Source organism: Schistocerca serialis, chromosome 1 (genome assembly GCF_023864345.2).
Source record: "Schistocerca serialis cubense isolate TAMUIC-IGC-003099 chromosome 1, iqSchSeri2.2, whole genome shotgun sequence".
Classification (NCBI taxonomy): Eukaryota; Metazoa; Arthropoda; class Insecta; order Orthoptera; family Acrididae; genus Schistocerca; species Schistocerca serialis.
This window is the reverse complement of record NC_064638.1, coordinates 559,082,570-559,099,756: the sequence shown is the minus strand read 5'-3', so window position 1 is coordinate 559,099,756 and position 17,187 is coordinate 559,082,570. Positions and strand designations below refer to the sequence as shown.

General features: G+C 44.9%; 1 protein-coding gene across 1 annotated transcript in view; it reads left to right on the top strand.

Annotated features, from left to right (window-relative positions):
- LOC126415481 (ionotropic receptor 21a) overlaps window positions 1–17,187 on the top strand; it is a 113,975-nt gene that overhangs the window by 40,423 nt on the left and 56,365 nt on the right. Inside the window, exon 5 of the mRNA XM_050083436.1 lies at window positions 7,713–7,914. Within this exon, the coding sequence (XP_049939393.1) occupies window positions 7,713–7,914 (202 nt within the window). The remainder of the gene's footprint in view (window positions 1–7,712; window positions 7,915–17,187) is intronic.

The window sequence follows — 17,187 nt, the reverse complement described above, 5'->3', positions numbered from 1 at the left end:
CACCCCCCGGCCTGCAACAGTTCGATAAGATCTGTGTGAAGAAGTTACAAAGATTGAGGACTCTATTTCGGTACGGTACTGAAATATTTCATTTCCATCCTGGTTGCACAACAGCGCCGAAATCGCCGCCGCATCTAGGAATCGGTGTAATTTCCCGTGAGTAACGTGACATCTAAAAAGAATCCAAGATATGCTGGGTGTAACGAGTCTGATTCCAGATATTTGTATTGGTGATTGAAGACGGTGTTCTGAACTACGTTACAGCAGTATTTACATCATTTGCAGCCTAATAATAATAGCTATTACAAGTTGTATGTTTTTAGGTTGGTTAGTATCTCCAAGTATGTGTGGCAAGAGCAAGCCGTTAATGCTTCTTTTCCCCGGGCCAGCAGGTCAGTTGTTGAAGTGTGGACGCGTGGGCGCAAAATGGTTAGTCTATACTGACAGGCATAGTCCATTCAGTGGTGTTGTTACGACTATGGTGAAAATATCAGGTCGTAAAGTTTGTAACATGTCTGTGGGAAGGCCGTTCGTACAATGAAAATATAATCAACTCACTGATGTGTGTAGATATTAAGATGCCACACATAAAAACATATGCACTAATATCCGTTATATCCTGTATAATGAATGCTTAAGTCACAGGAGTTCCCACCGGACTCGCTAGTTTAAGATCAATAGAGTCTTTGATAATCATTGCTAAAAATGTGTGAGCATTCTGTAATGAATAAAAATCCTGTACCTAGTTTCCAGGAGGGGACAAGTGCCCCATCTTACCCGCACCTTGCAGACGCCTATGGTCGCACGTCATTGTGCCGTCGCACCTTTATCAGACGCTGACACATCCATTAGCAGTGTGCCAACAGTCCTAACACGTATCCTAATGGAGACGGCCAGAATAACTAACAGAGTAAATTGCTCGCTGCATGGAGATGTCCGCTGGTTCTAACTGGAATTCTCGTAATGCGATAATCCATCGGAAAACGCTTGCTACAGGTCTATTGACCCCTCTTGCCAAACACAGAGCAACTTTCCAGACCATTTCTGAGGTGCTGATACTTTCTGCACTTCCGACAGATTTTGAAAGTGGCTCTCCCCATTGATACCACAGAAGTACAAACGTAAAATTTGGTCATAAATGCGAGTCTTTGCACATTGCAACTTTGACAATCACAAAAAATTGTCTTGAACACTTCAAATGGTTCAAATGGCTCTGAGCAGTATGGGACTTAACATCTGAGGTCATCAGTCCCCTAGGACAGCACACACATCCGTGCCCGAGGCAGGATTCGAACCTGTGACCGTAGCGGTCGCGCGGTTCCAGACTGGAGCGCCTAGAATCGCTCGGCCACATCGGCCGGCTCTTGAACACTTATCATAATCCACTACTTGGCGATACCGTTAACAAGAAGCTAAAGTGGAACTAAAACTGGACTAGTGAAAATAAACAGAAACCTGTTGTTGTTGTTCCACTTATCAGACTGAAAGGCTGCTTTGATGCAGCTCTCCACACTAGTTTCTCTCCTGCAAGTTATTTCGTATCTTCTTAACTTCTGAATCCTTCTCTCGTGCAAGTCATTTCGTATCTTCCTAGCTCCTGCATTCTTCACCCATTTAAACCTGCTTTATGTTCTATTATTGTTTTTGGCAATCTTCCCCTCCAACTCTCATACACTTCCCTCCACTACCAAATTAATAATTCCTTGGCGAATCAGGGTATATTCTATCATTCTATTCCTTCTTTTTTTTGGTCAAATTGTGCCATGATGATTTTTCCACCCCAGTTCTATTTAGTATCTCTCCGTTAGAAACTGTAAATATCCATTTAAACTGCAGCACTATCCTGTAATACCACGTTTCAGATGCTCCTATTCTCTTCACATCCTACATTTGTCTGTGCTATTTATTGATCACGTTTTACTTCCGCATAGGGCTACACCCCAATCTAATGCACTCAGTGCTACTTTTATTGTTTACTTTACGTGAGACAAGGGCCTTATCGACCATACGCTTAATCTACGAGACTCTTCCATTTCTTTCTGTCGAGTCGCTGTTTGTCCGTTTAGTGTTGTTCATCCTAGCAAATGTCCTCCTAGATGTTATCTCGACATCTAATTCTGGGTCTTCCTCTTCTTCTGGTTCCATCTATTGAATGCTGTTCTAGGTAGTCTATTCTCCGTCATTCTTGATATGTTGCCTGTCCAATTCATCCATCGCTTATTTAGCACATCGACAATATTATGGTGTTGGTACAGCTCTCTTAGTTCTTGAAATTCTTCATTTTTACTTATCGTCCATTCCACTTCATTTTTATAATATACATGTCCAAAAATTATCCCTGATATTTTTCTTTCGAATATTAGCAGTTTTTTTCATCTTTCTTGCTAAATATTTTATATTTCATTCGGACATGTCCGAAAGAACAGACACAACATATATAAGTAAAGATAGTACTACCAATTGATCGCTTCAGTGGGGATGCACATCAGATGCATACCACGATCTAACTCTTATGGGGATCGGCTAAATGCCGTGAGTAACGAGGATAATGAGCTCAAATGGCTCTGAGCACTATGGGACTTAACATCTGAGGTCATCAGTCGCGTAGAACTTAGAACTACTTAAACCTAACTAACCTAAGGACATCACACACATCCATGCCCGAGGCAGAATTCGAACCTGCGACCGTAGCGGTCGCGCGGTTCCAGACTGAAGCGCCTAGAACCGCTCGGTCAAAGGATAATGAGCAAGGGTCGTTACATCAGCAGTGTGTCGATAAGCTGAGAATTTGGGTCTGACGGGAGGTGAGTTAGGATAGCCCTGCAATTGCGATGATCACTGTGTCCAGGTGGCGCAGTGGTCAGAGCGTTTGCCTAGTCGGCATGAGACCTGGGTTCAGATCCTGCTCTGGCAGAAATTTTCAACTTCCCCCATTGATTTCAATCAATGCCTACTTGCACCTAATGCCATTAGTTCCTTTGTGTCTTGTTTTTAAATGTTAATGCTTCACATCCGTTTAATTTTAACGGTATAGAACTCCATTGATACAAACAAATTAAGGATCTAGTACTAAGTCCTCTTTTCTTTAAGATTTTGCTAAAACAAAAGTTTTTTTGTTCGTTGTTGCTGGATGGGCATCTCTTTCTACATTCGTTCTATTGTTTCTAAAAAGACTCAGCAAATACTTGAAGCTGTTAGCTGTCTCGAAAGTTAATCCGTCTACAACCAAATGTGCATCACTTCGAATTTTCTTACTTGTGACCGATAATCCCTCTTTTCTTCATTAACACATAATCCTGTTTTCTCAGCGACTTTCTAATAATTTTGACCACTATTATTAATTCTGCTTTGGAACTACGTATTAGTGCTTCATCGTCTGTGTAGGCAAGACGTAATATTCACCTCCTGCACTAGGATACCTTGTGGGTTAGTATTAGCAAATTCTCTGTCGATCTTCTCTAAAACGAGGTTAAATAAAGTAGGTGAAATGGCGTCACCTTGTCACACTCCAGTGAACGCCTTAAAAGTTTCAGTTTCTGCTACAGGCGTCTTTATCCGAAACTAAGTAATCTGATTAACTTCGACGGTATTTCAAATTCCTTCGCTATATTTAGGAATGTCTGCGGTTTACGCTATCGTATACCTTTTTGAAATCTAGAAATAATATGTGGACATCTGCACTGAATTCCCACGCCTTCTCGGTTAGTTGCCTTAGAGCGCCCCAGTGCTGCCGTAATACAACTACATTCTATTACCAGTGTTTTACTTTTATTTGTATTCGTCTTATAACCTTTTCCAAAACACAATCCAGTGTGTTATTCAGTTAATCTTACAAATACTTCTCCGTCTGTGACAGAATTTCAGTGACACGAGCAGACATCAATGTCTTCATTTCCTCTCCCTAGCCTTAAATCCTTTTCGAAATTTATCTTGACTGTCACTTACAGCTCGCTCTGTGAACAGATTTAAAACATTTGGGACAGGCGTTAACCATATTTAACTTTCCCTTAACTACTACCTCCCTCTCGCTCCTATGTTTTATCCCTGTTTTCTTCAGAAATCTAAAGATAGTATTCCATACAACGCTGACAGCTTTTACTTGATCTATAAAAGAATGCTAACCGTTGGCAAAGATCATATTTTGCTATCTTTGAGTAACTATTAGGAAGTAAAGGAATTTGATACTGTTACGTGGTATGTAGCTTCTGTTTGCGTTAAAATGTATTAAACTGTTAAACTGCTGCATTCTAAATACTAATAGTTTTGGATTTTTTTTTTTTGTGGGAAGGTGGATGGGTTAAATGGCCTATACATAGAAACAACGAGGCCATCAGTCCCTCTTTGAAGAGATAGTACATCTGTAGTTAGTGACATAAGCCAGAAATTTCATCGAATTGTTATGTAGCAGTGGTAAAATCAACTCATTAAAAGCAATATTGGTAACAGAAAAGAGAAATAGTTAAATGAGAAATAAAAATGTATGTGTCGGGCTGGTCTGCAAGTCAGAGAGCAGTCCGCCCTTCGTCTCCCCTCCCCCCCCCTCCCTCCCCCCTCCTGTCAGGGTTCGTCTGCGGTGAGAGACACCTTCCCCACGACTGACGCTCTGACAACCTGATGCAGGGTTAAGACAGTAACGGAATAAGAAACGCCAACTGGATGGAGATGAGAACTGTAATAGTGGAAATCTAAAGGCTAAAAACGTACTTAACACCGGTGTGACGAACACCAGTAAAACAGTGTGAAATATCTACAAATCAGTATGTGGGTGCCCATGGTGGAGTGATGCTGGGGCTTAGTATGCGGCGGGGGCGTCCCTCCCCCTACCGTCCCACCCCCAATCCTATATAACAAACTATTAAGGATAGGAAGTGTAAAATCCTGTTCAACAGTTCTTTCGTCTTCAGCTAGTGTTAACGATAAGGGACCCTTGACATTCTTAACCTTCATTGAAGTGCTATAGAGAGGGGCACTCCTAGAAATAATGTGCTGCAGAAAAACGGTAGAATTAAAGGTAATTAAAAACTCATGAGGGTGAATAGAATATAGAAGTTGTTTTTGCATGAAGAGGATCAACATATGCCCGAAGTCTCAATCTTGTGAGTGTTTCTGTTCATTACTTTTGTGGATCGTTGGTAGTAGGGAGTGGTTCCGCGGACGCCAGGCACTGCCAGGGATACACTCAGCAAATATAGATACGAGTGGTGTCTGTTCTATCGAACTTGTCTAGTAGAACAGATATCACTCATATCTGTCATTCTACGGGCCCGGTGGCTCATTGATGAAGAAGTTACAATGCTCATGCACAACCAATATCCGAATCAGAAATTTGCGAGGAGAGGGTGCGGAGAGTGGGAAGTTAGGAATTTTGGTTTGACGGAAAGCATGTCTGGATGGCCAAGGGACTTACGGTAAAATGGTTGGTTGGTTGGTTGGTTTTGGGGAAGGAGACCAGACAGCGTGGTCATCGGTCTCATCGGATTAGGGAAGGATGGGGAAGGAAGTCGGCCGTGCCCTTTCAGAGGAACCATCCCGGCATTTGCCTGGAGTGATTTAGGGAAATCACGGAAAACCTAAGTCAGGATGGCCGGACGCGGGATTGAACCGTCGTCCTCCCGAATGCGAGTCCAGTGTCGAACCACTGCGCCACCTCGCTCGGTGGTAAAATGGTTCAAATAGCCCTGAGCACTATGGGACTTAACATCTGAGGTCATGAGTCCCCTAGAACTTAGAACTACTTAAACCTAACTAACCTTAGGACATCACACACATCCATGCCCGAGGTAGGATTCGAACCTGCGACCGTAGCAGTCGCGCAGTTCCGGACTGAAGCGCCTAGAACCGCTCGACCACCGCGGCCGGCCGGCTTAAGGCAACCGTTCTAGAGAACCAGGGGATCGAGTTCTGGTTCAGCAGAAATTGTCAGCTCTCGCCATTGCATTGTCACAATGCTCTGTGCAGTTGGAAGTCATTACTTCCTTCCCGTCTCTTGCCCAGTTATTTAAGCCTGCAAATACTCAAAGCTCTTTATTAGCCGCGTGGGGTAGCCGTGCGGTCTAAGGCGCCATGCCATAGTTCGCGCGGCTCCCGCCGTCGCAGGCTCGAGTCCTCCCTTGGGCATTGGTGTGCGTGTTGTCCTTAGCGTGAGTTTAAGTTAGATTAACTAGTGTGTAAGCCTAGCGACCGATGACCGATGACCCCATAGAACTTACCACAAATTTCCTCTTTATGATAGCATCTTGCTGCAGGCCAGTACAGGATGGCGGTTATTTGGCCGAAGAAGCCCACCACCTCGGCTACTGTTGACATCCAGGCCTACTGGCGGAGCCCAGCTTCGGCCGACCGTTACGTTCGTGACACGGACTCCTCCGCCAGCTGCACTTCTCAGTGTGTGTGCGTCTCTCTCTCTCTCTCTGTGTGTGTGTCTGTGTGTGTGTGTGTGTGTGTGTGTGTGTGTGCATGTGTGTGTATTGAACCGGAAACATAGAAAGGACGGAGAGGCTTTGTTCCCGCCGTAGCCCTCAGTGGTACACAACCCCACAACAGGCTACAGCAGTCCACTTACTCCACAGCCGCCCCTCAACGAACCCAGGGTTACTGTGCGGTTCGGCCCCCCTGGACGCCCTCCCCCCTCCCCCCTCCTCGCCACGGAAACGTCTCATACCAGGCGAGTGTAGTCCCAAATGTTTGCGTGGTAGAGTAATTATGGTGTACGCGTACGTGGAGACAGTGTTCGGGCAGCAATCGCTGTCATAATGTAACTGAGGCGTAATAAGGGGAACCAGCCCGCATTCGCCATCCACAGGCTGGCCGGCACACCGGACCTCGACACTAATCCTCCAGGCGGATTCGTGCTGGGGACCGGCATGCCTTCCCGTTCGGGAAGCAGCGCGTTAGAGCGCGCTGCTAGCCGAGCGGGCTTGCGCTGCTCAGTGCCCAGCGGCCCATGCAAGGCCCCTCGCGCTGAGACGGCACGATTCTCGCCCCGCCTCCCACGGTGCCGGTACACGGCTGATCGGTGACGTAGCGGGCAGTGATCCACTACTCGCAGCAGCTCCAGGATCGAACAGCTTTAGGGCAGGCTGCCCTCTGGTAGATGCAAGCTGCGGTCCTCATCAGGCGACACAGCCCCCATGGTGGTAGGGCTGTGGTGCTGAAAGAGCGATATTAATACAAATGGCTAGGGTATTCTTCATAGCTGCACGTTTGGTCTGTGCTCCGCCTTTTGCCTCTACATTGAACACTTTGTCAGCCGCCAGAGTGGAAACGCCTGTGACACCTTGTTTCTACGTTAAGTATTTCCAAACAGTTACAGGCTGGCCTGTCTCGCAACATTGTGATGGTTATGTTATATTTCATAAAGCACAACACCTGTGCTCACCTGAAGCTGGCACCGCTGCACTCGTCTTTCTAACTTTCTAAATGGCTCACCCGCATTTTTACTTAACCAGCAGTTGGATGAGGAAGTGCAAGAGCGTATGAAGCTGTGGATCCGTCAGTGGCCGACCGCGTTTTACGAAACAGTAATTACAGCTATTGATCGTCTAGTCTCCCAGTGGTGATTACGTTTGGATGAAACCAGTCCATGATCATCTTGTGGCGAATGTTCGTTTTTCCCATACACTATTTGAAATCAACACGTATTTGCAAAGCTGTAGGTAGTCGACGTGATCTGGACACACCTATAGCTGTACACCAGCGGGATGTGGGTGCAGGAGAGGGCGGCTGGGAGCGCTGGTTCCACAACTCGTCGGACGCGGCCATGAACCGCGTGCTGGAGCGCGTCGAGCTGCTGCCCGACGTGCACGCCGCGCTGCTCAACGTCACCTCCAGCTGGCGCCGCTCCTACGCCTTCCTGGGGCCGCGGGCGCTGCTCGACTTCATCATCAGGACCAACTACAGCGTCAGGTCAGCTCCGCTCCTCGACCACCTGCAAACTATCCTCTCATCTGAGCTGAACATATAGCGCTCTTTTAATGACTGAAAAACACTGTCATATATCAGTGATGACCAGTTTAGATCTGACCAGTAGATCATCTTCAGATCTGGTGCTACAAGTTGTAAGAAGTAACATAAAAATGATTTTATATCTTTTTTACCACTAATGACGAACTGCACTTTGCGGCACTAGATCTGAAGATGATCTGCTGACCAGATCGAAACTGGTCATCACTGATAAAATAAAAAGTGATACGGGCGGTGTTTTCTATCACGGTGCCAACAGAGATCACGGTTTCACTAGACATACCATCAAGTATAAAGCACTCATTCACTCAGTGCGACATATATACTCCATCCGAATAGGCCTCAGAAGGCCCAACAGTACCGACTGACCACTTTTCAATCCTCAGTCGATAGGCGTCACTGGATGAGTATACCAAGGGACACTTGATCACCACACTACTATCCTCGCCGTTGTCAGTTTTCGTGACCAGAGCCGCAACTTCTCAGTCAAGTAGCTCCTCAATTGGCCTCACAAGGGCTGAGTGCCCCCTGCTTCCAGTAGCGCTCGGCAGATCCGGGCTGTAACCCACTCAAGTGCTAGCCAAGCCCGACAGCACTGAACTTGGGTTATCTAACGGGAACCTGTGTTACCACTGCTGCAATGCCGTTGGCCAACATATATACAAGGTGACTCATTGATGTTGAGAAATTAAGACACATTGAGGAATATAAATCCCATATCGAAACAGTACAGAACAAATTCTCATCCATAATTTACAAGTCATCAGTTCGTCACAGTTAGGAAATTCTGCAACAGACACATTTAGAACAAGTAAATAAAGTGCCTGAAAAAAATCGAAGCACCCAGAAGTAGAGGAGGAAACGAAATGAAACTTCATGGGTTGAGACGGTATGTGATGTTATTTCGGTGATTGCAAAGTCCAGTCAAGTTTACAAAGAGCTAGGCAATATGAGCCCACTTACCAGTATTACGTTATGCTCTTCCACTAGCCTGGATGCATGCACTAAATCTGTCACGAAGGGTATTAGAAAGTCGTTCTACCCTCCCCTGAGGCAAGCTGGTCCAAAACTGTTGTAACTGGTCCTTGATATTCTCAATATTGGCCCTGAGACGAAGTTGACGTCCGAGCTGGCCCCACACACGTTCTATCCAGGACAGATCAGGGGATGTTGTTGACCATGGGAATAACTCAACATCACGCACGCAGCTCTCAGACTTCTGCCATGTGTAGCTTCTCAATCTGCTGCTAAAAAGTGACAACACGATACTGTCGCGGGGGAAGGTAATATATGGAGATGCAGGATGTCCATGGCATATGGTTGTGCCGTAAGAGTTCCCTCAGTTATTACCAGTCATGACCTGAATGAAATCGCACCCGATGGCTCCACACTCCATGACGACAGGTGTAAGATAGCTACCCATGTCGCCGCTGTACTCGATGACGTAGATCATCCATGGTAAGGCAGAATCGCGGTTCATCGCTGAAGATAATGAGACGCCACTGATCAGCAGTCCATGCTTCCCGGTCAAGGCACCACTCCAAAAGCAGCTGTCTGTGTTGTCGGGTTAACGGCTGCTTAAACATTGGGCGGTAATTCCATAGTATGGCTGCTGTTAGTCTCGAACCAAAGGTACAGGATTTCACAGAATGTTTCAAGGAGTCCACTACTTGTTCTCGGATAGCAGGTGCAGATGTGAACGAGGTGTACTTTGTGCGTGCATATTATGACGATCCTCCCTTGGGTGGTCAAACATGGTCGAGAGGAATCTTGACGATAAATATGTCTGCCCTCATGTTACCATGCAGTCCAACGCCGGGTCACCGTCACACACGAATACCCCATAAACGTAGATATTGCATGGTTCGACCATCCAGCGATATGGAGATCCAGAATTATACCCCTTTCAAAGTGTGATTGATGCTGATAACACTGTCTCACACGATTACGCCGCATCTCTGACTTCATCACAGTGATCACTTAATATATGACGCTGTTGACCCACCTTATATACCGCACCATACATGGTAGCAACACTAACAAACACGAGCAACACTAACGCCCTCTCGTGGCTGTTTTACCTGTCCCAGAGAATTGCAACTCTAATCATTTACGTATCCATCGATGGTGTGTGCGAGTACAAAGTCACCCTGACATCCGGCCACGTCTTGTACTTGCTTCACTTGTTTTGCCAGTCAATGTATATTAACGAGCGGTTTTCGTTAAGTTATAGCTGATAATATTGCCACATTTTTGACACGCATAGGTACCTTTTTACTTTCATAGCTGCCGTATTAAGACATCGACTTTCTTTTTCTCTTTAAACGAACTATTTTTTTTCCTGAGACATTTCAGAGGGCTTTTCGAGAGAATCACAAGTGTGATACTTCATTAAATAGTAAAAATATTATAATATTCCTTCTTTCTTTGCGTCTGACTATATAGGTGTTTTAATTCTACCCCTCACAAGTTTTTATTTTTTTTTTTTTTTTTACCGCCACGTAGCCTTTCTTCCTCTGGTTTGAGACGAGGAATATTAAGAAATTTACGTACAGTAGACTAAGAGTCTGTAAAGAAAAATCTGAGTGCGGATGGTAATGTGCAGAAGGCACAAGAGTATATTTTAATGATCGCCTTTGTTATACAGAGTGTTTCAGACATGCTGTTACAAACTTTTGGGACAATTTCCTTACATGAAAACAAAGAAAAAATGTCTGCTAAAGAGACCAGCTTACACTACACATGCCCCCCTCCTTACCCCCCCCCCCCCCCCCCCCCCCCGCTTGCTATTGCCGCAGCGAAGAAATTCTGTACTCTACCTGCAGTCAGGCGAATAGGCTAGTCACTGGCGTGACTTGTCCGCAGACGTCACCTGTTCATAGTTCCTCACATTAATCGGTAAAAAAGAACCCTTAGGAAGGATCACTTTGTTGTCCGTCCGGATGTGTGTCGGTACGATTGATAAAACTCCTTCTCAGAAACCGGTATGGGTATGAAGTTGAAATTTTTGTTAAATACCTAAGATCTACTGTTGGGGATGTGAAATATTTAAGGTTCTATATCAAACCAATCAAAAGAAACGTCCGTTTACATTACAAATTTCGGTACGGTACTCGGAAAGCTATAGGACACTTACTGTTGACCTAGAACCATGAAATTTGACAAGAAGCAAGGTTTCACAGTACCAGCAAAGGAAAAAAAACTAGAAATTGTTAATTTGTGGTTATATTCACACGAAAAAATTGCCATTGACTGTCTATCCGTCCTTTTGTTAAGACCCCTTTTCTCAGGAAAGGGTGGAGGTTTAAGTCCAAATTTACATCAAATACTAAGGTCTATGGTCCTCTGGCGGGTAAGTAAATTGAGCTAAGTCATTGCGGTCGAAAGATACGGTCATACGTCACTTATTGTGATACCTGTATACTCACTCATCAAAGTCTATAGACAATCTGGTGGTCTAGCGGTAAAGCGCGTGCCTAGAAACCAGGCCACGAATTTTTCAATCTCCGTTTTAACGTACGCTCTCAATGATGTGAGGAGTCGCCAGAAGCTACACGTGGTTCGGATTTCACCTTAAACTGTACGTTTCCCTTTCCTCAGTTAGATAACTGGTGTAGGTTAGGGACACGCAAGTCGCTGGAGTCTGTTAAGGCGTAAAGTCAAACGCCAGCATGCCACCGAGCGAGGTGGCGCAGTGGTTAGACACTGGACTCGCATTCGGGAGGACGACGGTTCAATCCCACGTCCGGCCATCCTGATTTAGGTTTTCCGTGATTCCCCTAAAATCACTCCAGGCAAATGCCGGGATGGTTCCTCTGAAAGGGCACGGCCGACATCCTTCCCTAATCCGATGAGACCGATGACCACGCTGTCTGGTCTCCTTCCCCAAAACCAACCAACCAACCAGCCAGCATGCCAGTCGGGAACAATAGAGAAGAGATGGCTGTGAGAAGACGTCAGCCAATCGCACGCTGACCGACCTCGCTCCATGACGACAACGCGACAGCAGCGGCCCCTATGTGAAGAGGACATAAGCGCCGCAACCGATTGGCGACGCCCAGTTGAATTGCAGCTTCAAGACTAGCGACTTGGATAGAAGCGTCAACGCTCGTTCCTTCCCTTGTAAAGGCTTGGGAATTGTTGTACTGAAAAGTTACTTATCTTGTGTGTCGCGCTTGCTTGCGCCACATCTGTGTAGTTGTCAAAGTTAAGTATTATCATTTACCTTTATATTAAAACTCATGAATACGATTTGTTTGAATTGATTGTCTAGCGAAACGAGTACGTAGGATTCCAAGACTCTACGTATTTGACGACGAGCATAGAGAGAGAATATTTGACAAGGCTGAACGTAATAGAGTCCAATAGAAAGACTTGCACGAGGAAGAAGATATTGCAGTTTGTGAACAAATCGAACATTCGGTTTATAAGAAAAACAAAACGAACATAAAAAGTCTGTGCAGACCATACAGTTTACGCGAGTGAAGCAACGGGTGCTAAGCGAGTGCCGTATAAGTACGCATGTTTTCGTGGCAATTGTCAGCGATTATAAAATCTTCTGGTTCGTTAGGCCAGGTCACATTTCTCTTCAGACTTCTCCAATGCTCGACGATTCGCACCCTCTGCTGTGATCTTGAGGATTCCGCTGGTGTCACCTGATGGCTGAACGCTCGACTGTGGCCACAACTCTCTTTGCAGATACCATTGTTTCGAATTTCTTGTTTGGTGAGGGGGGAGGGGGGGGGGGAGAGGAGGGAGTGGTATCTCCATGCCATGGACGCATGTGTCATCAAATATTTTGACACGGTGTGCAATGGAACACCGCATGCCTGACACCGCATTAAGTGCTGGCGAGATAACAGTTGCTCCGGGACACTGAGGCACACGAAATTGTGTGGTGCCACTCCCACATACCCCACGAGAAAAGTTGCGGTCGTTGTGACGGATTACAAATGAGCAAACGTCAGTGGTAACGAATGTTTGAATCAGACCTGCAGGCGTAGTCAGGTATCCCAGTGGTTAAGGCAGTTCGAGTCTCGGTCTGGCGTGAATTTTCAGTTCTCACGACATACACATTAAGTGTATCATTTGAGTGTAGACGACTGCGCGCGTGGAGTTTTAGTGCTGTGTTGGCGTTGTTGATTACAATGAGACTGAATGTTGAAGATTAAACCGGGTGCCCCCACGAGTCTACCTACTCCTGTTGAATAGCACAAGCTCGTCGCGGTCATGGACTGTCCGGCTAGTCGCGGCGGAGGTTCGAGTCCCCCCTTGGGCATGGGTGTGTGTGTTTGTCCTTAGGATAATTTAGGTTAAGTAGTGTGTAAGGTTAGGGACTGATGACCTTAGCAGTTAAGTCCCATAAGATTTCACACACATTTGAACAAGCTCGTCGCGAAGCTTAACTTCCCTCTCCTACTAACAGATCACTGTCAACGGCGCCACATGTCATCAGTCCTTGACATGGTACAGAGAGGCGCAAAGGGCTCAGGATACTTTACGCAGCTACCTCTCCTCTTCCTGCCGGCCAAATACTAGCGGTGAATATTTTTTTCCCAGAATTATTACCGACTACCTTCAAGTGCCACCGCAAAGGCGTGGGTTAACGACCTCGGCTTCGGTAGCAGACAGTTTAGAAATCACGAAGTAGCCCGCTGAATCGAGTATTTTGAACTTCTCCTGCATGTTCTTAGTTTACCTGTTTCAAGCAACACTTCAACACGGAAGATGGCTTGTATAGTTTTTTTTAAGAGAAGCGAATTACATGTAGAGGCTTTTTTCTGATGTAGCGTACATGGATCATCTTTAACTTCAAAACATTGCCTAATGCCATAAAATCAACTGCCCTTTCTGAATCCTCGAAAACCGGATACAATGCCCGCGCTGTGTCGTAACAAAACACTTGCCTTCGTTTCAGTGACGTCACAGGCACAAACGACCGGCGAGCGATTCTGACAAACACTCTAATGGACCAGAGGACATCTGCATCAATTTACAACTTCCTCCTACGGCAGCGCCGCACCGCCGCCTCCCAGCGACTGGGTGTCTAAGAATACACGTATGACGAGCTCAGTGACAGGTCATGTCAAAACAAACGAAAGAGAACGATACTAAGAGAGCATAATTCGTGTGTTGACGTACGTTCAATATAAAAAAAAAAAGTCGAGTGGCCAGAGGAAATGTACCGACCGAGCTAGGTGGAGCAATAGTAAGACAGTGCATTCGAGAGGACGACAGTTCAGGTCCCGGGCCGGTGGTAGCTCAATGGTAGTTTCATGCCGTTTCCCGGGTCTGTTCAAGATGTATAAAGTTACTTCAAAACTGTTGTAGAGGGCTGATGGAGGCGAGACGGATACGTGGTCGGCGAAATATGATAAATTCTTGCGTTTAAAGAATCCATCACAATCTACTGGACGTTTCTGGAGCTAGTGTAAAGTCCAGAAAACAGATACGGTTTTGATGCCAGGAATTTGATGAAGGTAGAAGAAACGTGTGAGACAAGCGAAGCTCAAGTCGGACACGCACAACCACCTCAGATGATGACGTGTGCCGTGTCGAAAGTCACTCAGGCCGATAGCCGTATTTGTGTGTAGCGGACTGGCCACGAAATTAACACCTTCACTGGCAGTGTCTTGGTTATCGTGCACAATACAATGGACTGCCAGAATACGTGTCCTCGCTGGATACCGTAACAGCTCTCAGACGAGAATGAAATCAACTGAATGGTGTTATCTCGCCAGGGGTACGGTGTTCCATTGCTGCAGTGTATCTACATATTTGATGACCCACGGGTCCATGGCATGGAGACACCACCCCCCTCCAGTAAACACACACACAAACACACACACCAACAAGAATATCAAGACAGTGGTATCCACAAAGAGAGTTATGGCTACAGTCGAGTGTTTAGGCACCAGGGGACGCCAGCGGAATCAACAAGATCACGGCAGAGGGTGCGAGTCGTCGAGCATTGGAGAAGTTTGAAGAGAGATGTTACGTGGCCTAACGAATCAGAAGATTTTATCATCAATCACAATTGTCACGGAAACATGCACATTTATACAGTACTGACTTCGAACCCGTTGCTTCACTCACATAGACTGTATGGTCTGCGCAGATTTTTAATTTTCTTTGTTTTTCTTTAAACGAAATTTTGATTTGTTCACAAACTGCAACATCTTCTAAGCTTTTCATACTAAGTAAGGCCATAGAACCATGGACATTTTCGTATGTACTTCTGACCAAAAAACGATTTAGTAGCTGGAGTCGGAGGTCCGTGTTAATCTTGCGTTTTGAATATTTGCATAGAAACTATCATCTCCTAAAACATCTTTCTTTAGAAGTAAAATACCTATTTTCATAGCTTTAGCTTTAAAAATGTTTTAATATAACGAAATATTTTCCTAAAAATTTCAGCCCCTATTTGTCCCCTTGGGAGTTAATTAAAAAAACCAAAACAAAAAAAAACAACTAAACACGTATTCTTTTATTTCTAACCAAGAAGCAAAATAGAATTGTTGAGAAATTTAGTTTCACAAGCGCTTTTGTAATGAAATATTTCCACAGAAATTTTCATCTCCTACTTTAATTTCTTAAGGGTTAATTTCCCGAAAACGTTGGAACATGTATTTTTTTTAATTTCTAACTGAGAAGCCGAATACAAATTTTCTTAGATTTAACTTTAAAAATGGTTTTGGATTGCAATATTTCCATAAAAATTTTCATCCTCTATTTCACATCCTTAGGGGCTGAATTTTCAAAAACACTGAAAACATACTTTTCCCATTTCTAACCTTGAAGTCAAACACCAGTTTTCATTGATGTAGATTTAAAAAGCCTTATTAGTACTTTAATAACCAATTACTAAAAAAAAGAACTGTCATCCCAACTTCACTCCCTTAGGGCTGGAATTTCGAGCAATCCCTTAGAAAACGATGCTTACAGTATAAGATCATCGCCCTCTTCAAATTTGTAGTTTCCATCCTTAGCAGTTTGGACTGGATAATGGTGAGCCAGTGAATCAGTCAGGCCCTCTTTCATCACTGTAGGAAAGGTAAAGGAACCAGAGAGGCGGTTCTGACGTCGCAGTTGACAGTGGAAGCAAGATTCCAGAAAAAAACTAGGCATTTTCAAAGGATTTCTCGGCCTGGGAAAAGCGTTCGACAATGTAAAATTGTGCAAGGTGTTCGAAATCCTGATAAAAATAGGGGCAAGCTGCAGGGAAAGACGGGTAAAATATAATATGTACAAAAACCAAGGGGGGACAAAAAGAGTGGGAGACCAAGAAAGAAGTGCACGGATTGAAAATAATATACGACACGGATGTAGTCTTTTGGCCCTGATGTTCAATCTGTCCGTCGAAGGAGCAATGATGGAAATAAAAGAAACGTTCAAGGGTGGGATTAAAATTCAAGATGAAAGGATGTCAATGACAAGATTCGCTGATGAAATTGTTGTCCTGAATGGAAGTGAAGAAGAATTACATGATCTGCTGAATGGAATGAACAGTCTAATGAGTACAGAATATGGACTGAAAGTAAATTGAAGAAAGTAATGAGAAGTAGCACAAATGAAACAGTGAGAAACTTAACATCAGAATTGGTGATGACGAAGTGGATGAAGTTAAGAAGTTCTGCTACCTAGGCAGCAAAATAATCCATGAAGGACGGGGCAAGGAGGACACAAAGAGCAGACTAGCACTGGCAAAAAGGGCATTCCTGGCCTAGAGAAGTCTACTAATGTCAAACATAGGTTTTAATTTGAGGAAGAAATTTCTGAGAATGTACGTTTGCAGCACAACACTGTACGACAGTGAGACATGGGCTGTGCCAAAACCAGACCATAAGAGAATAGAAAATCTGAGATGTGGTGCTACAGAATAATGTTGAAAATCAGTTGGATTGACAAGGTGTGCAATGAAGTGATTCTCTGCAAAATCGGCGAAGAAAGGAACGTATGTTATCACTGACAAGAAGAAGGGACAGGAAGACAGGACGCCTAAGACATCAGGGAGCAACGGATCCTGGTACTCGAGGGAGCTGTAGAAGATGAAAACCATAGAGGAAGACAGAGATGAAAACCATAGAGGAAGACAGAGATTGGGATATACCCAGCACATAACTGAGGACGTAGGTTACGTATGCTACTCTGGGAGGAAAAGTTTGGCACAGGAGAGGTGCTCGAGGCGGGCTGCATCAAACCAGTCAAGACTGATGACTCAAAAAA